Source organism: Piliocolobus tephrosceles, chromosome 5 (genome assembly GCF_002776525.5).
Source record: "Piliocolobus tephrosceles isolate RC106 chromosome 5, ASM277652v3, whole genome shotgun sequence".
Lineage (NCBI taxonomy): Eukaryota > Metazoa > Chordata > Mammalia > Primates > Cercopithecidae > Piliocolobus > Piliocolobus tephrosceles.
In genome coordinates this window covers 131,945,045-131,968,644 of record NC_045438.1, presented here as the reverse complement: position 1 = coordinate 131,968,644, position 23,600 = coordinate 131,945,045, and the positions used below count along the sequence as shown (strand labels likewise).

Sequence of the window (23,600 nt, the reverse complement as noted above, 5' to 3'; positions counted from 1 at the left end):
GCCAAACAGCCATGCCAGGCCCAGATGACTCCTGCTGAGAGATGGTCATTCTCTTATCAGCCCTCTCCAAAATGTCACCAGGTGACTTCTCTACAATGGGCTGTGTTGACTCTCCTCAGCCTCAATACCTCCCATCATTCCCTCCAAAGTTATTTCCTTCCACTGCATTCTTTCCTTTGGTCCCTAAGGTGCCAAACCCCCTTCTTTCCCACTCTGACCACTCTTCTGTGGGGCAAAGACTTTTCAAACCATCCCATATCCCATAAAAACAACATCACAAACTCCCCGGCCTGTTTACCAAGCCTGAAATCCCACCCTGATCTTTAATGTCAGGAGAAAGACACTCTCATCTTCCAGTGGATGCTAGATGCCTGAGCCCCACCAGCCAGGCCACCTCTGCGGGAGGGGAGGCTGCAGGGACCCTCTCCCAGAACACGCTTAGACAGAGGAAGCAGCCAGTGGCTCCCTCCTGGTTACCAGGGGAGAAAAGGGCTCCCAGAGGCACAGCCAAGAGTTGCCTTCAGGATCTTTCCTCAGCGGACATTCCCCGACACCAAGAAGCTTGCCTGATGCCATCCCCAACTTAACTGAGACAAACTGTTAAATTTGTCTCTCCTGGTGAGGGTGCAGGCAGACTTCAGCTAATTGCCACTTCTATCCCAGGCCAACCTGGGCTCCCGCTAATATCTCAGCTCCTACCACCTCCCCCAACCATCTTCCACTTACAAATCAAAACGGAGGTTCTGCTTCTCCTCGAAAAAGTAATCCACAATGAACTTGCGCACGAAGTCGGGATTGAGTGTGTTGTCGATGACTTCGGTGCGCCCGAACTGCAAGAGAAGTTGGAGGGTAAACCTCAGGGCCGGGCTGGTAGGGCCGGGGAGAGCACTGGGCTCAGAGCCCCTTAGTCCTGGTTCTGGCAGTTATGAAAGCCCTGTCTCTCCAGGCTCCTGACATCCATCCCCTCCCAATCAAAGCATGAGTTCTTCCATCTGACAGTGGAAGGCACGTACAGTATGGCTCCAACCCACATGGCTTCTCCCCATCTCCATGCAAGCTGATGGTCTTCATACCTGAGCAGGCCCTTCCCTTCACCTGGCCTCCCTGTCTCTGCCAGTGGCATATCCTCATTCCCTCAAGGCCTGATGCAAATACCACCTCCTCCAGGAAGCTTTCCTGATTCCTCCAACCAGAGAATTTTATTTCTCTGAGCCTCCCCGAACTTGTGCCCACTCCATGACCACCATTCTGAGAATTGATTCCACAATTAGGTATGTACTTATTTGATTCCCCAGTTGCAAACACAAGGGCAGAGGCAGGGACCGTAGGAGACCACCTCCTAAAAGATCCCCACCTTTTGGTATTCATGCCCTTGCATAATCACCTCCTATCGAATGTGAGCTGGACCTAGTGACACACTTGTACTGAACAGAGCATTGCACAAGTCATAGAATGTCACCTCCAAGGTTACGTTATAAACAACGATGACTTCCGTCTGGGCACCCTCTCTTGCTCTGTCTTGCTTGCCCACTTAATAAAACCAGCTGCCATGTTGTGAGCTGACTTATGAAGAGGGCGGCAAGGAAAGGAGGAGGCCCCAGGCTAACACCAGTGAGGAACAGTGGCTGTCGATCTGCCCATCTGTAAGAACTGAAATCCTGCCGACAACCACCGGGTGAGCTTGCAAGCAAATCCTGCCCAGTTGAACCTTGAGATGACTGAGGCCTCGGCCAACACCTTCACTGTGACCTTGTGAGAGAGACCCTGAGCCAGAGGACCCATTAAAGCTGCACTCAGATTACTGCCTGTTGTTTAAACCACTAAATTCTGGGGTGATTTATTACTCAGCAAGAGCTAACTAATTCAGAGACTGAATTGTCTTGGTTGCCCTTGCAGCTGATATTCTAGAATTGTGTACATAACAGGCAGTCAATAATTGAATCCCAATCAGTTTCGCAAATGACTTTAGGCCAAGTCACTCCCCATCTTTGGGCATCAGAATCACCTAGAGAACTTGGTAAAATACAGATTGTGGAGGGCCTCACTCCAGAAGCTCTGACTCAGTAGGTCTAGAGTGGAGCCTTGGAATCTGCATTTTAGAAGTCCTCAGGTGATGCTGATACTGTGGGTCTGGGGACTCCGCTTTGAGAACCACTGGGCTAGGTGGCGGTCCACTGGGATCCAAGTCCCCTGCAGGCTCCATAGGCCATAGAGGAGGGCAGAGTGGGCATGAGTCCAGGCCAACCATCCCATCAAAGCAGCTCTCTTTTGTATCTGCTCAATACAGTAGACATTTTGAGCAAAATTTTTGTTTCAAAAAAGGGGTGAGGGGCTAAGAGGTGACGTTCAAAACCACTGCATTTACAATAGACTATCATTCAGCCTTAAAAAAGGAAGGAAATCCTGTCGTGTGCTACACATGGTGCACCTTGTGGAGATTGTGCTAGTGAAATAAGCCAGTCACAGTAGGACAAATAACGTATGTGTCCACTCACAGGAGGTATCTAAAGTGGCCAAATTCATTGACATAGAAAGTAGAATGGCAGTGACCAGAGGCAGGGTGGAGGGGTGTAGGGGGAGTTGTTTAATGGGATAAGGGTGTCAGTTTTGCAAGATGAAAATGTTCTAGAGACCTATTTCACAACAATGCAAATACATTTGTAACTATACTGAACTGTACACTTAAAAATGGCCGGGCCCGGTGGCTCAAGCCTGTAATCCCAGGTTTTGGGAGGCTGAGGCGGGCGGATCATGAGGTCAAGAGATCAAGACGGTCCTGGCCAATATGGTGAAACCCCATCTCTACTAAAAATACAAAAACTAGCTGGGTGTGTTGGCGCACGCCTGTAGACCCAGCTGCTTGGGAGGCTGAAGCAGGAGAATTGCTTGAACCCAGGAGGTGGAGGATGCAGTAAGCCAAGATCATGCCACTGCATCCCAGCCTGGCAACAGAGCGAGACTCCATCTCAAAAAAAGAAAAAAAAAGGTTATGATGGAAAATTTTATGCTATGTGCTTTTATTTCCCACAATTAAAAAACGAAAAACATTAGCTAGGCATAGTAGCATGCACTTGGGGTCCCAGCTACTCAGGAGGCTAAGGTGAGGGGATGGTTGAGCCCAGGAGGGTGAGGCTGCAGTGAGCTATGATCACACCACTGCACTCCAGCATGGGCAATAGAGAGAGACCCTGTCTCTCAAAACAAAAGCAAATGAATGAAAAACCCACCACATTGTATGCTACATGAAGGCAGGGGTGCTGTTTGTTACAATATTTACCAGAGTCTCAAAGTAGTAAGACAGGCAGGTGCAAAGCAAAATATTTTAAATGGGCTGTTTATTCTTTTTAATAATCCTGAGTGTCAGAGTGTCAGTCTTCCTTGATGGGGCTCTGCAGTCCAGGAAAACACCAGCACATGGGCCCCTCACACATGTGGTAGATGAGGCCCTGGGTTACCTGGGGCTTACCCTGAGTGTCCCTTCTACCCTGAATTAAGTTAGAAACTTCCAAAGGGGCTAGGCATGGTGGCTCACACCTATAATCCCAGCACTTTGGGAGGCTGAGGCGGGCGGATCACTTGAGGTCAGGAGTTTGAGACCACCCTGGCCAACATGGTGAAACTCCATCTCTACTAAAAAAAACAGGCACACACAAAAAATGAGCCGGGCGTGATGGCACACACCTATAGTCCCAGATATTTGGGAGGCTGAGGCAGGAGAATCACTTAAACCCAGTGTAAGGTGGAGGTTGCAGTGAGCTGAGATGACACCACTGCACTCCAGCCTGGGCAACAGAGAAAGACTCCATCTCACTGGAGAGGGAAGCTCCCACTCCAGGTAACATGGAGCACTAGATTTGGCATCTTGTTGTCCCTCACTCCCTTGGCGAGTCAATCTCATGTTCCAATCAATCTCATCTGCTAAATCTCTTCCTCTGCTGTGGCCTTGGTCCGGCCTCATCACTTTCTCACCTTGTCACCTTGACTACCATGGCAGCCTCCTAAGGGGCCCCCCTACATGTGCCAATTCCTAATGCTTGGAGCCTTAGCTCCCTGGCCATCCTGTTCCTCAACTCCCTACTCCTCCTGTGTGCGCCCATTGTCCTCCTGCATCTCTAAGGCTGCACTTACTGCGCGACCTGATAATGATCTACGGAGTGTCTTTCTACCCCTCTAGGTTGTGAGCTTCTCAAGCAGCAGGAGAATCCAAGTTCTCCTCATCTTTGCAGCCCAGGAACTAACACAGCATTTAATACATAGTTGCAAGTTTAGATCATAACAGCTGCTGTTTATTGAATACATACAATGCACGAGGAGCAGTTTTAAACATTTTGTGCCATATGGACATTGACCAATTTTGCATCTATGTGTAAATTCATTTCAGCATTCCTGATCGTCTATATGTGTGTGTTGTTTGAATTATTTGAACTGGTTGCAACATCTTACTGGTTTCCTCATTAATTAACAAGCTTTGATAATAAATATTTGTCATGCTAATTTTATACTTGTATGGTAGTCATGATTTTACCTTTTTAAAAAATATATGCTTTAACAGGTGCTTTTTAAAAATACCCATGCTCAAGCCCCACCACAGACCAATTAAATCCAAATCTCAGTGGGTGGGGCCTGAACAACTGCTTTTTTAAAAGTTCCCTTTAAAAAAGGGATCACAATGTGATCCATCTGATCATAATGTGCAGATGGAGTTGAGAATCACTAACAAATGAGAATATAGCAGGAGGAGGGAAGGAAACTAACATTTACTGAGCCCCTACTAAATGCTCACCAGGTTAATGGATCATTAAGTTATCTCATTCAATTATCATAAAAATCCTGTGAGGTATTTTACACACGAGGAAACTAAAAATCAGAGAGGTTAAGTAACTTGCCCAAGATCACACAGCAAGGCAGAGCTGGGACCTAAACCCAAGTATATCTAACTCCAAAGCCCATTATATTTCTACTGCATCTAACTGTGAGGAGTCATCAAGCATTATGAAAATCAAATAAAGATGAGGTTTACTTCACAAGCAAGTCCCAGTGTGTGTCAAGCAATGGAGAGGCCATCAAATTGAATAAGACTGGGTTCCTTTCCCACCCCCTAAATTCAGTAACAATCTTACAATGCATAACCCCTGTTCCAAAAGAGTCCCTGCATTCTCCTCTCTTGCTCTTATTCTTGATGAATACCTCCTGCCTTCAGACAAAAGGAACATGTCTCTTAATGGCTTTCCTGCAAAATATTCCAGGTAAACATCCAGGTTTGAGAAAATCCTCCTTTAAGGAAGGGACTGACTTCCTTCCTCTCAATACACTTGCCCTCCTCCTTCAACAACCTCAAAGCATCCCTCTAGCAGGATTTTAGATAAGCCCCAACCCAGAAGGAGCAGGCATCCTTTATGCAGTTTCCCTCCCCACCCCGCCCCACCCCCAGCATAGGCTCCAAGGAAAACACCCATTAAGGAAGATGACAAGGCTGCTTTTAAAATGGCACTTGCAGCTTCAATAGAGGGGAATACCCTAGAGACTGATTCTGCCTAAGAAGAAAATGGAGTTCCCCCGGAAACAGGACACTGCAAGCCCACTCCCAATATCTCCTAGAGCAGGAAAGGGGCACATGAGCTAGGCTGGACAGTGAAAGATTACTAAGACTCAGAGGTAGTTAAGACATGCAGATCACAAACAACCGCAAAATCCACAATCTGGGAACTTACTGGAGATGTTTTATAGCCTTCATTACTTGGATGAATAACAAAGGGGAAACAATGCTAAAACTTGGATTTTAAAATCTGAGAAGCCACCAGGTCCCGTCAGGCCCAATGCACACCCCATTAATGATGGCAGGAACACAACTGAAGAGACATTAAAAAAAAATCATTTTGGCGGCTGTATTTCATTCTACATAGACTTACAGAGTTTTCAAGCCAGAAGGGACTTGGAGAGATGCGATATTAGCAGCCGAGCGTTGGGAACCGCAGGAAGGCATGCAATCTAAGTGCTGTACAGCAAATCCTGCTTAGGGAAGGAGCAGGGGGATTAACCCCTCACCACCTGTAATATGGAGCGCAGCCAGCCCCGTTCATTCTGCCAGCTCCCTGGGCGTGACAGTCCATGCTTCCAAGCCTTTCTGAGCCCTCTGTCCACACTTTGGGCTATGAGGATACTGGGAGTGAGGGATCATCACTTTGCTCACAGACCACCAAACGCTGGTAAGCACAGGAATTCTGATGAACAAAGGCTGAAGGATACCCAGAGATCTGCATGCAGGATGTGATGCAGAGGGCCCTAGAGAATTATCAGGGAAGGCGGGCAAGTGTGCACTGGGGAGGTTGAGGGATGAAAACTAGGCAGGAGGCTGAGTGACAGGGGAGGTGACAGGGGACCTCCCTGACTCCCGGGGCTGGGACGGCCTCCTACTGGGCAGAAGGAAAGAAAAAGTACAAATGACAAGGAAGCCTAGAAATGAGGGAATTTGCCTTCTGAAAGGCTCTTTTCCCGGCAACAAAACTCAGAAAAGGCTGACATGCCCCAAAAGATGCTCCCAAGGGCTCCGAAAACCTCTATGACTAAGCTCCATGAATATCAATTAAGCAGCATTAATTACATACCATCAGTTCCAGTGAGACCCTCAAAGTGGGGGCAGACTTGAAACTTCTTTGGAGACTAAATTAGGTGACTCCCTGGGACTCTACCACACAGGAGAGCTGGGATTTATGGGGCAGGTAGGCAGCTGTTTCGCCAGACCACCCTCAGAGGGAAGCCCAGAGCAGGGCTGAGGTTGAGAACCCAGATTGGGCAAGCAAGGTCTTCCTGCCCCACATCCAACTACGGGGCCAGGAGGGGCCAGCCTCTGTCAAGACATAGGCGCCCAGCCCGCAGGGAGCTCTTGGGGCTGGCAGTTGGGCCTGGGCTGATTTGGAGGCTGGAGAGTCTTGTGCTGCTGCCTGCTGCCCACCCCAGCTCCAGTCTTCATCCTACAGGAGATTGCTTCCCTTTGAACAGGATCACTATTGTTTCCTCAACCTGTGGCTTCCAGTGGGGTTTGGCCAGTGGGAGGCACTGGCAGATGGGAGACGGGAAGAGACAGAGGTTAGGGTATTTCTTCCCACTCCTGCCCAGCCTCAGTTCCATGGTTCTGGGAGGGGCTGCTTCCCTCCAGGACCACAGACCCCACCAGGCAGGCCCTCTACCTCCCTCTCAGAGAGCAGCACTGCCTTCTCCCATCGCCATGGCAAGCCTGGGTGGTAACTAACCTGTAAGAGGCTTATGCTGTGAATGGAGGCTGGGACTAGGTCTGACGATTTTTATTCCTATAGTTTCTCTACTCCCTAGCGCAGTCTCTGAACTTCTGGGATTACTGTGCCGGCTCCCTTGTTAACACTTCCTGTGGGTCTAGGTGGACCCATAGATCAGGTGATAACGTGAATGTCCCTGACCTAACACCCTGCCCAACCTCTATCCCTTTCCCTGAAGCCCCCACACACAGAGAGAGAGACAGGGAGGGGGGGGAGAGAGAGAGAGATTGACAGACAGAAGGAGAGAGAGAGTCCTCACCTTTCCTGTGATTTCCTTTTAAAAATATTAACAAGTTGGGCTAGCACTTTGGGAGGCAGGAGGATCGCTTGAACCTAGGAGTTTGAGATCAACCTGGGCAACATAGTGAGACCCAATCTCTACAAAATATAAGAAAATTAGCCAGGCATGGAAGCACACATCTGTAGTCCCAGCTACTTGGGAGGCTGAGGCAGAAGGGTCAATTGAGCCCAGGAGACTGAGGCTGCAGTGAGCCGTGATCACGCCACTGCACTCCAGCCTGGGCGACAGAGCAAGACCCTGTCTCAAAAACAAACAAACAACAAGAAAAAACAACCAAAACAACCACCAAAAAAACCTAAATTGACCTAGGACCTGATTTTAGAGCTGGAAGGAACCAAATCCTCTCAATTAACACATAAGAAAACAAAGGCAGAGAAGATGGGCAGGGGGGCTGTTCTGACCAGGTCACACAGCTCATTAGAAAACGGATGCTGACAGTAACCCAGCCGGTGGGGCTCCCAGCGCTGAGTGGAGCCCTGGGTCACCCAGAAGTCTGTGGACACCCCTGCTCAGCTTTCTTTCTTCCTCCCGATCCTCCTCCTCTTCCTCCTTCCGCATGGTATCCTGACTTCTCAACTTCAAAACACTTCCACATGTTCACGATCTCATTTAACCCCTCCAATGACCCCGTGGAGATGAAATTATTATCACCCACACTAGCGATGAAGGAACAGAGCTCTTAGAGGCCAGAGAAGCCCTCCCAGAGGCAACCCATGGTGGGTGAGGAAGGGCCAGGACTCGCAGGAGTGAGAAAGGCAGAGCATCCCTGGTGCTCACCACAGCCCCTACCTCAGGCATGCATGGGTGGCTCACCACAAGCCTGAACAATCTTCACAGCCCTGGATTTAGGCAGCTCTTGCCTTTTTACAAATTACAGCTGGATGGAGCTTCAGAGCCATGCACCAGCTGCAAAGCCCCCAGGGGCTGTGCTGGTGGGATAGGAGGCTGGAGCTGACAGACTACTCTCCACCTCACAAGCTTCTCACCCTTCCCCAGCCATAACTCCCCCTACACTTTTCATATATTATTGATGGCTCCTTAATTGGGGATTCTAAAAGCCTCGCTGCAGAGCCCAGCCCTGGCCCCTCATGAATCATGTTCACCAGGATTAAAATTAGAGGCCAGAAAGCTACCTGACTCAAATAGAAACGGAAAAAGGGAATGTGCTTTCCAAGGCTAGCCCGGGGAACAGGAGCCAGGTGGGGGTGCCCAGGGGCTGGGAAGAGTGGCTTGAGATCTGGGGACAGAAAAGGAGGGCCTGGGGATTTGGAGGAGCACGGAGGATCTGGCCATGCCAGGCGGGCCACCATCTTGGGTCTGGAAAGTTCTCTCTGGTTCTGTCACTGAAGGAGTCCAGAATTCTGTGGCTGCCCCTCCTTGTTGCAGTGAGGAAAACCAGGTCCAGAGAGAGATGGGGCTTGCCTAAAATCACAGGGAGTGAGCCATGACCTTGGCACCTTTCGTTTATTTGGCTCGGTGACCTCCCAAATGGCTGCCTGTTTTGTTATGGCTTCCAGGTAAGGCAGGGCAGAGGTGGAGACAGGGGCCCTGAGTTAGGGGATCCCAGGCTCTAAAGGCCTCCCTGTTCTCAGGCCTGGAGAGAGAAGCCTCCATATCTGGGTATCTCGCCCAGAGACCAGGGTAGGGTGTGAAACTTTACCAAGCTTAGAATAAAAGATTTCCTGCCAAAAAGCTTAGTTCCTAATTAGCCATTGTTCCAGATAATCTGTTCAATCATCCCAGCTCCTGGGGAATGACCCTTTACGATAAGCCTGGCTGCCAAGCTACCAACAGAACACTCTCCACCGCCCTGTCCCCACCCCCAGCCTTCCAGCCCAAGGTCTGACTGTAGAGGGTGGGGGGCCTGAGCAGTCCCCACCCTAAAGGAAGCCAAGCATCATTGAGGGGGCCCTGGGACTTGTCCCCCAGCTCACCCCAAAACATTGATAGCTCCTGCCCAATGGCATCACGATGTCTGAAATGATACTGTCAATGGTTCCTTCCTCCAGATAAAGCATTAGTTTCTCACTTAGGGCTTCTTATAAGAAGAGCTATTATTGAGCTTTTTCTGCAGGCCAGGCACTTTACACGAATTAGCTTATTTACTCCTCACAGCAGGCTTGTGAGCCTAAGCGCTCAGCCGAGATCCCCCAGCTGGGCAGGTGGCAGGCCCATTTTTAAACTTGACTTTGAAGTGCACACTTTCAACAGCTCAGCCACAACTCTAAAGTGCACCTGGACACTAACACTGAAAAGCAAATAGACCTATCAGCCACCAGGGGACCTGGCCTAGAACTCAGGGTTTACTAGAAAAGCCAACTCCTTTCTTCAAATGAAATCTCAGGCTCATGTCTAATGTATTACACAGAAATAATGAACACCTCTGCTTGAAGGAGGAAAGGGAGGCAGGCAGGGGCTACACACACATTCACGGTTGGTCCTGGAGCTGCCACCCTCAAATCCTGGGGCTAGAAAAGCACACTTTGGACTGGGTGCAGTGGCTCATGCCTGTAATCTCAGCACTTTGGGAGGACAAGGCAGGCGGATCTCCTGAGCTCAGCAGTTCGAGACCAGCCTGGCCAACATGGTGAAACTCCGTCTCTACTAAAAATACAAAAATTAGCCGAGGGGTAGCGGTGTGTGCCTGTAATCCCAGCGACTCGGGAGGCTGAGGCAGGAGAATTGCTTGGACCCAGGAGCTGTAGGTTGCAGTGAGCCGAGATTGTGTCACTGCACTCCAGCCTGGGCGACAGAGTGAGACTCCGTCTCAAAAAAAAACAAACAAACAAACAATAGAAGCCTACTTTGAAAGTCAGTGGCCTGGGCAGAGGAGAAAACCAGGGACCCCGACTTGGAAAACCACATTCACATTCCGGCTCTGCCACTTTCTAGCTGAGTTGCTGAGCGAAGCCAGGATCCCTCTGAGCTCTGCTTCCTCATCTGGGTGTGGTGAGGGCCAAGGGAGACAATGGGGTGCTGCTGATGAGGAGACTGTACAGGGTAGAAGGCATGTCAGTCACCCTCTGATTTAAGGAGAGGCAGGAAAGGGGATACAGCCTCTTTACAGCTTGCCTGATGGTACTGTATAATAATAAAAAGAATGTTTACAAGTCCTGAGCACAGGCAGCCACTGCTAAGTGATTCTGCCATGTGGTCCCTACCACAGTCCACTAAGCAGGCATTGGGATCCCACTTTACTGATGAAAAAAACTAAGGCTCAGAGAGAGGTTAAGGAGAAAGTGGCAAAGTCAGGATTCGAAGGGACATCCCAGACAGCACCTCACTGTGCCAAAGCAGGTTTTAAAGCCCTAACCCTAAGACTGTGAGTTGGTGCCCATAGACCCATCTAGTCCCTAAAGTAAAGCTTTGGCCCTGGACTGCCTAACCCTGATCACGGGGAGGCAGAGCCCTGAAAATTCAGCTGCATGACAAAAGCAAAGGCCACTACAGGCTTTCCAAGTGACCTAAGGCTCAGGAGGGACCTCTCTTTGCAGAGGCAGACTTCTCTTCAAAAAGGGGAGAGTCCAGAAAGACAACCCCAAGCTTGCCTTGGAGTCCACCTCTTAGAGAGGCCTGCCTTCCGCTTTGTGCCTTAGCAATGCTGATGGTCCACTCATTCCTTTATATCTTTAGATTATGGTCTATGTGGAATGACCAAGGCCAGGTCAACAGGGAGCCTAAATTGGGCTCAAGGCCTGGCAGGCAGAGGGCTATTTCATTTCAGATTTAAACTCTTGGCGTTGAACAAACTGGATCCCCAGTGTCCTTGCCCACCACAGTCTTATTCCAAAACCTCCACAAGACTGCAAACTATCTTCCTGCTTCTGCCCTTTCCCCTGCAGTCCACTCTGCACACAGTGGCCAGGGCGGTCTTTCTGAAACATAAACCAGGCTGCATCACTCCCCTGCTTAAAACCCTTAAATAGGCCAGGCGTGGTGGCTCATACCTGTAATCCCAGCGCTTTGGGATACTGAGGTGGGAGGATCACCTGAGGTCAGGAGTTTAAGACCAGCCTGCCCAACATGGTGAAACTCCGCCTCTACTAAAAATACAAAAATTAGCCGGGCATGGTAGCGCATGCCTATAGTCCCAGCTACTTGGGAGGCTGAGGCAAGAGAATCGCTTGAACCCGGGAGGAAGAGGTTTCAGCGAGCCGAGATCGAGCCACTGCCCTCCAGCCTGGGCAACAGAACAAGACTCCATCTCAAACAAAACAAAATAAAACCTTCAAACAGCTTAGCATCACACTTAGATCAGTATTGGAACTCTTTCTATGGCCTCTACAGGATCTGAAACTGATGACCTCTGTGACCGTATTGTCCACTGTCTTCATTGTTCATACCACTCAAACTACACCAGCCTTCTTTTTGTCCTTGAAATGCTGTAAGCTTGCTCCCGCCTCAGGGCCTTTGCACTTGCTGTTCCCTCCACCTAGAACACCCTGCCCCTCAGAATGATGCATGGCACCACTCAGGCCACTGCTCCAGTGCCACCAGGGTTGGCTTAGTTCACAGGACCTCCAAGGGTGGCCTTTCCCACTGTTATGGAGAGCCCAGGTCGACGGTAGATTGCAGTTAATATTTCCAGGCATTTTCACAAGCATTACCTTAGTCTATCCACGAAGGTCCCTCAGCCTCATTTTATAGATTAGTAAGCTGAGACTTGAGAAGATAAATAACTCAAGGTCACACAGTTAGTAAATGTCAGAGCTAGTATGAAAACCCAGGGTTTTGGACATCAAGTTCAGGCCTCATCTGACAAATGCATTTGACTGTTATTCATGATGTCTTTAGGCACCAAATGGGAAAATACAGCACATAGGTAACTGAACGACCTACTCCAAGGTCAATTAAAAAACTGAGGTCAATCTGGGAAAAGGTCTCTAGTGGAGGAACCCAGCACTCCATCCCATTCAATTCCTTGTCATCTGTGTGGGTGAAGACTACAGCTGACCCAGGACCAAGAGGCATGACCAAGATGCTGAATGCACAATCGTAATTCACCTTGGTCTCCATAAACTGTAACAACGGACTGAATCCAACAAACGACACATGATGGCAATAAATGTGAAATCACAGATTTAGCTTCAAAAACTCATCGCCAAGTCCAAGGTAGGGATCTTGGCAATGCTATTAGGACAGCAACTCATGGAGAAAGACACAGAAGTCCCCAAACTCAATATGAATTAAGTCAAAAACACCTGCCAAAAGATCAGCGGGATACCGGGTAGTGTCGCTAGATGTGCGTTCCTCAGAAGCAGACACCTAATATGCAGAGGCCAGCAGGGAGGACAGTGGTGATCTAGGGCGAGCCCCTGTGTGGAGGGAGCCAGCCCATGATGCTCTGGGCTGCAGAAGGGGATGGCGGGGACACATGCTGTCCAGGAGGAGTGCTCAGGTTGGTAAAGGGACAGGAAACAGTGATATAAAAAGCCTCAGTTTCCTCCTCTGTCAAATGAGGCCAATAACAATACCTCCTTCATAGGATTGTTGTGAGGATTCATTGAGTTAATGCAGGTAAAGAACTTAGAACAGTGTCTATGGTCGGGCACGGTGGCTCACACCTGCAATCCCAGCACTTTGGGAGGCCGAGGCAGGTGGATCACTGGAAGTCAGGAGTTCAAGACCAGCCTGAAACCAACCCCATCTCTACTAAAAATACAAAATTAGTTGGGCGTGGTGGCGCACGCCTGTAATCCCAGCTACTCAGGAGGCTGAGGCAGGAGAATCGCTTGAACCCGGGAGGTGGAGGTTGCAGTGCGCAGTGATTGTGCCATTGTACTCCAGCCTGGGCGACATAGCAAGACGCCATCTCAAAAAGAACAGAACAGTGTCTGGCACATTGCTGTCGTGTGTTTGCCATTATCATTACTGTTATTGGTATCATCTCCCTGGGTTGAAAGTGAGCTCCTCCCATTGTAGGCAGTGTCTGGTCCCCCTTTGCACCCCCAGCATCCATCCCCTGGCACATAGTAGGTGCCTGCTGTAGTCTGAATGTTTGTGTCCCTCCGAAATGTATGTTGAAATTCTTACCTCATTGTGATGGTATTCAGAGGTGAGACTCTGGGGAGGTGATTAGGTCAGGAGGAGCCCTCATGAATGGGATTAGAGTGTGTTCATCCCTCCCACCATGTGAGGACACAGCAAGACGGAACCGGCCCTCACTAGACATTGAATTTGCTGGTGCCTTGATATTGGACTTCCTGGCCTCCAGAACTGTGCAAATAAATTTCTGTTGGTCATAAGCTACCCAGTTTATGGTATTTTTGTTATAGCAGCCTGAACGGACTGAGATGGTGCCCAACACATGCTCGCAGCATCAAGGTTATGTGAAGACACACATCAAGTTGGCCGGAGAAAGATGGTTCAGAATATTTAGAGATGAACCATCAATCTCAGCTGCTGGTGAAAAGTTAAATCGGATAATTTTGCTCAAAAAAGAGACTGAGTGCTTTGGCAGGGACATGTGGGTGTGGTGGCTGGGGCCACATGACTGCAGTGGTATGGGGTGATCTGCCGGACACCCTAAGATTCTGTGATTCCCATTTCTTTTTCCAACAGGCCCTCAGCCAAGACAGCAGCCTGGTGAGGGAGGGGTAGGGAACTCCATACCCACTTTTCAAATGGGGAACCTAGAGGGGATCCCTCTCGTGTCCCTCTTCCCAGTGAGAGCATTTCTGGGACTCTTCCCACCTGGCCATCCTGCCTTCCCCGGGACATGCAGCAGGCCCTGGCCCGCCTTGATGCAAACAGTGCTTGATTTTTCTAGGCTAAAATTACATCTTGAGTCAATTTTCATGAAATGTGGTGACATATTTAGGTGCTGGGAAGATGGAGTTTTCTCAGAAGGCATAAAAATGATCCAAATGGTTAAAACCAGCTGAAAGCCGGCAGCCAGGGGCCACGAGAGCAGATTTCATCCCTCCCGGGATTGGCTTATCTGCAGCCTCATGCAAACCCCACTACAGAGAAAGTGCTGTGCCTGCACTTGACTCCCCCTCTGATCACAGCATTATTATTTCTCGGCCAAGATTGTGGTAACAGAGAGGTGATTTGTTCCTGAAGGGCAATGAACTAGATGGAGGAGTGGCGGGAATGGTTCCTGTTTATTTGCAAGGGCAGTCTTCCACCCAGGGGCAGTTCCATAGAGACAATCTGGATTTTTCTTTAATTCTCCATTTCTGATACTTTCCTGTGTCAGTCGCACAGAGAATCAAGCAAGGAATTACAGCCCCTCTCCCATCCCCAGTATGTTTGTTTGTTTGTTTGCTTTCAGGACAGGGTCGTGTTCTGTTGCCCAGGCTGGAGAGCAGCGGTGCAATCTAGGATTACTGCAACCTCTGTCTCCTGGGTTCAAGCGATTCTCCTGACTCAGCCTCCCAAGTAGCTGGGACCACAAGTGTGCGTCACCATGCCTGTCTAATTTTTATATTTTCAGTAGGGATGGGATTTTGCCATGTTGGCTAGGCTATCCCCAGTATGTTTAAATGCATCTTCCTTTCTCCACAAAAAGCTGTGTGAAGGCCGGGTGTGGTGGCTCACACCTGTAATCCCAGCACTTTGGGAGGCTGAGGCGGATGGATCATCTGAGGTATTTCAAGACCAGCCCGGCCAAGGTGGTGAAACCCTGTCTCTACTAAAAATATAAAATTAGCTGAGCATGGTGGTGCACAGCTGTAATCCCAGCCACCCGGGAGGCTGAGGCAGGAGAATCATTTGAACCTGGGAGGCAGACGTTGCAGTGAGCCGAGATCATGCTATTGCACTCCAGCCTGGGCAAAAAGAGTGAAACTCCACTCAAAAATAAATAAATAAATAAAGCTGTGTGAAACAGCATGTGCCCTAGGGGTGGCCCATGTGGCTGAGCTCTGCCATCTTCACTCCTGGAGTCTGGGCATGGGTCCTGCTCACCTCTCATAAATGAGGTCAGCCTCCTTGATTTTTACAGATCCTTCTGTTCTGATATTCTCACTCTACAACTCCAGCTGTCCTCAGCCTGACATCCATGAACTCCCTGTATTGACTCTTCCTCTATCTTGCAAGCCTCACATCCTGAACACAAGCCATGCTCCTCTGTCTGTGCTGCATGGCCTCCGTTGGCCCCTCTGGTTCCACTCCCAGCCTTTCCCCACACTGCTCTGTGCCCAGGAAGGCTGACCCAAGTTGACTGCCCCAGTGATCTGTTGGCCCTAGGTCTCCTAGCGAGGTTCCACCAATGGGAGGCACCAGCAGGAGATAGGAGGGCAGGAAGAGAGTGAGGTTGCCTGAGTTGACTACGTCCCTCCACTGGGGCTCCTGGTCCTGTTTGGAAGTCCTTTGGGGTTCCAAAAACCAGGATTCCCCTTCCTCCCCAGGCCTGGAGTAGTAATGGCTCCCTCCTATTGCTACCCTTGAGACTCATCATCTTTCATTGATTTCCTTGAACCCTATCCACCCCTTTATTACATCCCTCAACAGTGCAGGATGCTACTGGGCCCCTGGGTTTTGTCTTCACACATCACTGAAACCTGAAACCCAGCTCAACTCAGCTTCTCTGCAGACTGAGGCCAGTCCTGCCCCATCTGTAGAATGAGGAGGGTGAGCCAGATGATCTTGAAAGTTCCTTCCAACCTATACCTCCTCTACTCCACATCATGCACCCCAGGCAAATGGCTTGTGTTTGGGCTCAAATTCCATTTAAAAAAATCCAAATGACCTGTCAAAATGCCTTAGTTGAACGTGGCCTTCCGGCTGCAACTTTCCCTCCCTGAATTCCCATTTTCTTCCATCCATACTTCCCTTCTCATCGTTTCCTATTAGGATTGTTCATCCACATGTGTCTCCCCTCCCAGGCTGCATATCTAGTTCCAATTCATACATTTGGTGATGCTCTGTTCTTTTGACCCATCTTCTGTCTTCCCCAGCCCCTGGTATATTGCCTGGCACTTCATAAATGCTTCCTGTTGCAAATACTAACTGAGATGAGAAGAGCAACTAGCAAGGCCCCAAACACTTTGGATGATGCTGTATAATGAATATTTACTAAGCACTGACCATGCACCAAGGCACTGTACTTCCGTCATCTCGTTTCACCCTCACTACAGGCCTATAAGGTAGGAGTTACCCTCTGATGCCAGATGTGGAAACTGAGGTGCAGAGAGGTTAAGTAGCTTGCTCTAGGTCCCACCTCCAGAAAGGGCTGGAGTCAGGAGCAAGCACAGGTGTATTCCACACCAAGGTCACCCGTCTGGCCTCTACTCCACCCTGCGGTGGGGGTAGTAACAAGATGTGACTTGGATAATTAGAAACCCTCAACCAAATGCAGACAACTCTCAATTACAGAATGTAATTAATGGCTCGCCAAAGAGTGCCCTTCTGAAGAGCCCTTCCAGACTTTCCTTCAAGAATCACGAAGACATTAACACATTCCTGCTTTCTATGAAGCGCAGCCAAAAGGCCTCAAAAGTAAGTAGTTCACTTAAGCAGGCTAAATGTTTCCCTAGCAATCTGGTTTATGCTTTAATTGGCATAGACTCTCGGACAGGGTGGAATAGTAAACTTTAGCCCAGCCCCTGTGGAAATATTTCCCACATTTTTTTTGTTTTTGTTTTTGCTTTTTCTGAGACAGGATCCCACTCTGTCACCCAGGCTGGAATGCAGTGGTGCGATCTTGTCTCACTGCAACCTCCTCCTCTCGGGTTTAAGCAATTCTCGTGTCTCAGTCTCCCGAGTAGCTGGGATTACAGGCGCAATGGCAATGTTTTTGCTTTGAGAAGAATCTTGCTCTGTCGCCCAGGCTGGAGTGCCGTGGCGCGATCTCAGTTCACTGCAACCTCCGCCTCCCGGGTTCAAGCGATTCTCCTACCTCAGCCTCCCAAGTAGCTGGAACTACAGGCATGGGCCACATCCAGCTAATTTTTGTATTTTTAGTAGAGATGGGTTTTCTCCATGTTGTCCAGGCCAGTCCTGAATTCCTGACCTCAAGTGATCCGCCCACCTCTGCCTCTCACAGTGTGAGGATTACAGGCGTGAGCCACTGAGCCCGGCCCCCACATGTTTTCTTTCTTTCCTTTTTTTTTTATTTGTTTTACAGATGAACTTCCCACATGTTTCATGAATAAACTTCACCCCTTTCAGCCTCTTGGTCCCACCAAGTCTGGGGACCGGGGCAGAGGGAGACAGTTCCAGCCAGTCCACCAACGAAGAAGGGAAATTCATTAACAAAGCCTGGGTTACTGAAGTGTCACTCAGACTTGATTTAAGACTTTATTAAGCCTTTATTAAGTCTGGGAAGGCCTCCTCACCCTCAGGCTTTCGGCGTCGGTCATTTTGTGCACTGTCCCCCTTCCTTCCCCTTTCCTTGGACCCTGGGGACAAGCCTACATCCTTCTGTTCTTCACAGCTGCCTCCTACCCATCTCTTAGTGGAGATCCCAGGCAGAGTCTCTATCAGGAGCCCACCAGCCTCCCTCCCAGGAGTCAGTGGAGATGGGCATGGAGTGGGGCTGCCAAGGCCAATAGGGCCACACCTTTGGGTAAATCACCTGTCCCCCCATTCTGGTGCCTCTTCTGATCACCTGGAGCAAGTGCAATCTCCAGCCAGCTCAGGCAGCCATGAAGGCCCCTGCAAGCCGGCTTCAGCTCTGCCGCCCAGCAAGCGCACCCCACTGCCCACCGTGGAAGAAAACAACATTCCTCCCTCGGCCCCTCACCTCCTGGACTTCAACCTTGTCCTTGCTCAGCCAGATCCTCTTCTCCAAGAGAAAGGAGGGAGGTTTTGTTGTTCAAACAGGAGCTAGAGGCTCCCATGACCCGGCATCCTCACCCAGTTCCCCTTCCTCTGTTTCCTCTTTCCACCTGAAAACATTCTCCCGCGAGAACTCAGTGAAAGAGGGAGGAGGCAGAGGTAGCAATGTGGCAATAGCCACCATGGCCTTGTCAGCCTCTGTAGACCCAGCTCCCTTTCCTAATCCATTCTTTTTTTTTTTTTTTTTTTGAGATGGAGTCTCACTCTGTCGCCCAGGCTGGAGTGCAGTGGTTCGATCTCGGCTCACTGCAACCTCCGCCTCCTGGGTTCAAGCAATTCTCCTGCCAAAGCTTCCCAAATAGCTGGGACTACAGGCACGCGCCACCACGCCTGGCTAATTCCTAATCCATTCATTTTTTAAACAACCAGGTATTAAGCACCTACTGTCTGCTGGACTGTTCTAGGTGCTCCGAATGTAGTTGTGAATAAAGCAGATGAAAATCTCTGCCCTCATGGAGCTGACACATGACAACATGACAAACAAGATAAATAAGTAGCCTGGCAGGGTGGCATATGTCTGTAATCCCAGTAGTTTGGGAGGCAAAGGCAGGAGAATTGCTTGAGTCCAGGAGTTCCAGACCAGCCTGGACACATGCTGAGACCTCATATCTACAAAAGAAAAAAAAAATTTTTTTAATTAGCCAGGCATGGTGGCATGTGCCTACAGTCCTAAATACCCAAAGCTGAGGCCGGAGGATCGTTTGAGCCCAGCAGTTTGAAGCTGCAGTGAGTCGTGATCACACCACTGCACTCCAGCCTAGGCGACAGAGGAAGACCCTGTCTCAAATAAAAACCAGTTAAGAGGAATGAGAAGTGTTGGAAGGTTGGAACGTCAGACAGGGTGGCCAGAGGAGGCCTCCACAGGGTGACATCTGAGTTAAAACCTTAGGGAAGCATGGAAGGGCCACTAAGCCATGTGGGAAAAGAGCACTCCAGGAAAAAGGAAGAGCAGGTGAAAAGGCCCTGAGGCGGGAGGGGCCGTGTGACTGGAGTGGAGTGGGGAGGGGCTCAGCGTCAGGAGATTAGGTCAGCAGGGAAAGGAAGTCACAACGTGTGGGGACTGGGGGGCCATGAAGGCACAGTGCTTTTGCGTGATGGGAGCCACAGAAAGGCTCTGAGCAGAAAAGAGACAGAATTTGACCTGGGTTTTAATAGGATTCCTCTGGCCGCGGGGTGGGGAATAGAGTGAGGGTATCTAGGAGACCCCATTCACCTCACAAATGTCCCTGCCATTCTTGGGAGTGGGCCCTTTAAGTCAGCCCTCTCCCCCTACTCCCTGTTACAAGGGACAAAAAGCACATGGAGTGGGGGTGGAGAGGGGATTGGAAATGAGATGAGGCTGGCAAAGGGCGTCGTCCTGGGTTGGGGTGGGTTTTGGAAGCCGGGGTGGGTTTTGGAGCTGGGACTTGATTCAGTGCAGAAGGGAGTCAACAAAGTTTTTTGAACAGGGAAGTCACCTCACTGAAGCCACGGTCACCAGGGTGTAGTCAGACACCATGGGAAGTAAGGCTGCTGTGGATGAGGTCTGGTGCTAGAAGCTGCACGCATGCCTCCAGCCAGCAGACAAGGTCTTAATGGGCACGGACTCCTTCTGCGTCTCCCTGAGACTGGGACTCCCTGAGGATATGGCTATGTCTCCCCTCAGACTGGGGCTTCCTGAGGGCAGGAACCATCCCCTCCATCTTCAGTCTCTTCATGCAACAACAGGGATGGGACTCCATGGTTTGCATACCTTGCTAGCCTTCAGCAGGGCTTAGATGCTGCAGTTAGAAACATGTCAGGGGAACTGCTCCCAAATTAGAGTCAGACAGGCAGACAGACAGGAGCAAGCTGGTGTTTCTGGTGTGGGAAGGGACTGCACCTACCTCCCGCCACTGCTTGTTCTCCATCCCTTGGGTATACATGACGCACACTGTGGGGAGAGGAGAAGCAATGGATTAATACCTCAGGCCAAGAGGAAGGAGGGGTCCCAGACGAAAAGGATCCTGGATGGGCAGGCGCCTCAGCAGACCCAGCCTGGGTAGCACTATTGGATCTGGGTAGGGGTAGAGGGTGTCTCCTGGGGTGGCTGAGATCTTGGTGAATGAGTCTAGGAATCTGGCCCCGCAAGCCTGGACAGGGTTCTAGATGCACCAATTCAGAGGGGTTGTGTTGGAGAAGGGAGACTAGGTGTGCCTGGAAGGGGCAACCTTTAGGAGGAGGCTCGGGGCCATTGGCTTCTAGGCCACAGCAAGGGTCTGAAGTGTGAGGCAGGTAGACAGGTGGGCGTGATGGAGGACAGGCAGAGGTGTGGTGGGGGAGAGCATCAGAAACCCGCATTGCTCCTTTACAGCCCAGAGCAGTTTCATGAGGCCTCTGATTATCATCAGCCCCACTTTACAGATGGGAAAACTGAGACTCAGAGGTGGCCAAAGACCTATCCAGGTCACACACTTGGGTGGCACTGCTCAAGGCTAGAACCTGGAAACTCCAAAGTCAGTGCTCATCCCACCAGATCACCTGCCAGCCAATTGGAGCTCTTAGGCACACTGGTTTCTCTGGGACCCTGTGGCCCCAGACCTCCACCTCCTCCCAGCCTCCTCTGTTGTGTTGAGGCTTCACAAGCGTGTGGGCTGGGAACGGTCAAATCTCCACAGTTATCTTTCTCAGACACTATGGGCGAAACATTAAACAGGCTTGACATACTTTGAACGGCGCCTGGCACATGGTCAGCACTCAGTAAGGGCCCAAGCATTGCCGCTGTAATTAGTCATAGCGTTGTCACTATTATTGTTACCGTTCTTACTGTCAGAGCAGGACTTACGTGGGTCGGACTTGGAAAACATGTCTTTGTCCAAGAGGTTCCTGAAAGAGGGGGAGAGAGGAGGGGTTAGCACGGCCAGCTGAGAGGAGGCGACCTCGGGGGATTCAGGCTGTTACTGAGACCTGGAGGCTGCCTCTGGCCTGCCTCAAGCAAAAGAGTTCCACAATCGTTTATTAGACTTCATTAAAAGCCAGGCACTGGGCAGGCCCTGGAGGCTCCTCAGCTCACCGGTCTAAGGTGTGCAGAGCTCCCTACCTCCCATCCATCATCACCACAAGCGCTCCAGGTAGGTGCCCTGGCCCTGGTGCCCTGTGTCACACAGCCCCTCACCATCGGGCGATTTCCCAAACTGCCCAGTGTCTTAGCCCTTTCTGGAAGCTCTCCTTTAATCACTTCTCTGCTTCTCAAAAAAATAAAATAAAGCAATCAGAACATATCCATCTAGTCTCCCATTTTCTCAAGGCTCTACTTACAGCCAGTTTATTCGATGGTCTCATCTGTGCTGATGGATTAATGAATGACACCGCCCAGGGGAAGTAGACTCATTTGGATAACGTCCTTCTGTGGTCAAGACCAGGGCTAAGGCTAATACATGGCCCTGATAATCAGACTGGATGGTACAGCAGCAAGATGATGGACACAACATTTGGGGACAGAACTGTCTTTCAACAGGTGCTAAGCTCCCATTGTCCTGCCTCCATGCAATAAAAGCTCCCAGTTACTGAGCCCCGGTGACGGGTCAGGCAGTGCGCTGTTTTACAAACATGAGCTCTCCGATTCTCATGCTGCCCTTCAAGGTTGGTCCTGGGCAGGCGTTGTCCCATCTTACAGATGTGGAAGTGGAGGGGAAGTGCCTACATCCTGCACATCTGGTATCCCTCATTTCACCGTGACCTGCTGCTGTCGGGAAGCAACACATCCCAGTGGAAACGCAGTCTCTGGCCGGGAAGTCATTCGACCTCTCTCAGCCTGTTTCCTCATCAGTGCAATGAGACGGTAGTATCAGTCTTGAAGGCTGTTGATGCCCTGCCTGGATCCCCTCAGCCCTCACAGTTCCTGTACACACCCATGGTTTCCTCTTGTGTCTATTTCTTGCCTGAGGGCTTTCTCGGGCGGGCTGTCCGAAAGAGCTGGAAAGTTTATGCTCCCAAAGGGCAGCACTCAACCGACAGGAAGGTGCTGGAGGACGAACTGCTCAGCTTCTTCACTCACCCCGGAGACAGCTCTGCCCTACAGTCTCTCTGAAGTCCCAGAGGGACTGAGCCCCAGGGGCCGCCAGGAGACCTACCCATGAATGCATCCCATGCTGACCGGGTCTCCCCTTCCCCGCTCCCCTGGCGAGCTGCCAGGCAAGCCCTTCCTGCCTGTGTGGCCGCTCCTGCCAACACTGCCCTCAAGTCTTGGTTCTTTTCCCAACCATCTCAGCCTTGTCCTGCTTCCCTTCCAGAGGTCCCAAGGGATCTTGTCACCTTCCTTCTCCACTCCCAAACCCCCCACAGGTGCCTCTGCCCCTTGAACTGCTTTTCCAGAGAAAAGAAACAGTCAACACTGGTCTGTGTTGCTTCGTGAAAGCCAACTTCAAATATCAGAGCTAGGCCGGGCACGGTGGCTCACGCCTGTAATCCCAGCACTTTGGGAGGCTGAGGCAGGTGGATCACTTGAGGTTAGGAGTTCGAGACCAGCCTGGCCAACATGGTGAAACCCATCTCTACTAAAAATACAAAATTAGCCCGGCATGGTGGTATGCACCTGTAATCCCAACTACTCAGGAGCCTGAGGCAGGAGGATCACTTGAACCGGGGAGATGGAGGTTGCAGTGAGCTGAGACCACACCACTGCACTCCAGCCTTTCTCAAAACAGCAGCAGCAACAACAACAACAAAACAAAACAAACAAATGTCAGAGCTAGATGAGGCCCTGAGGAGGATCTGTTCCTCTTTATCCTCCATGATGGGGACATGAAAGACCAGGCAGAGGCAAAGGGCGGCCGTGGCCCACAGCAAGCAGTGGTAGAGACAGAAAGGTCTAGAAGGAGGCCTTACCCTGAGTCACTGTCACCAAAGCCCTCAGCAGTGACAGTCTGTTGGGCAACTTGACCCCATAATCAACCCTACCACTCATGCCCCGCACCCTAAGGTGGGAGCCAAAGATCAACCAACAGACAGACAGACGCAGCAGTAACCTGAGGCCTACACATGGCATCCTTTGGTGCCTGGGGAAGCCCCAGATAGCATTCATGAATCCCCCCAGCTCCAGTCCCTGAGCAGATTCCCACAGATGCCCCCAAGAGAGGAATTCACAAACAGCTTCAGGAAACCAGTCCCTGGAGAACTCTCACCCCTCTCCGACTCCAGTCTCTACATCCAGGGGCCACTCCCCAAAGGCAGCCGCCCCCAGCTGGGCCTCCCTGACCCCACAG

The 23,600-nt window shown here is 50.5% G+C and overlaps 1 protein-coding gene across 3 annotated transcripts in view; it reads right to left on the bottom strand.

Moving 5' to 3' along the window:
* Positions 1–23,600, bottom strand: part of CPNE5 (copine 5) — a 97,202-nt gene that overhangs the window by 58,720 nt on the left and 14,882 nt on the right. For all 3 annotated transcript variants that reach the window (XM_023212670.2, XM_031935643.1, XM_023212673.1), the window contains exons 2-4: positions 21,182–21,222; positions 20,244–20,290; positions 727–830 (exon numbers count right to left, since the gene is read on the bottom strand). In XM_023212670.2, coding sequence (XP_023068438.1) covers positions 727–830; positions 20,244–20,290; positions 21,182–21,222 — 192 coding nt within the window. The remainder of the gene's footprint in view (positions 1–726; positions 831–20,243; positions 20,291–21,181; positions 21,223–23,600) is intronic.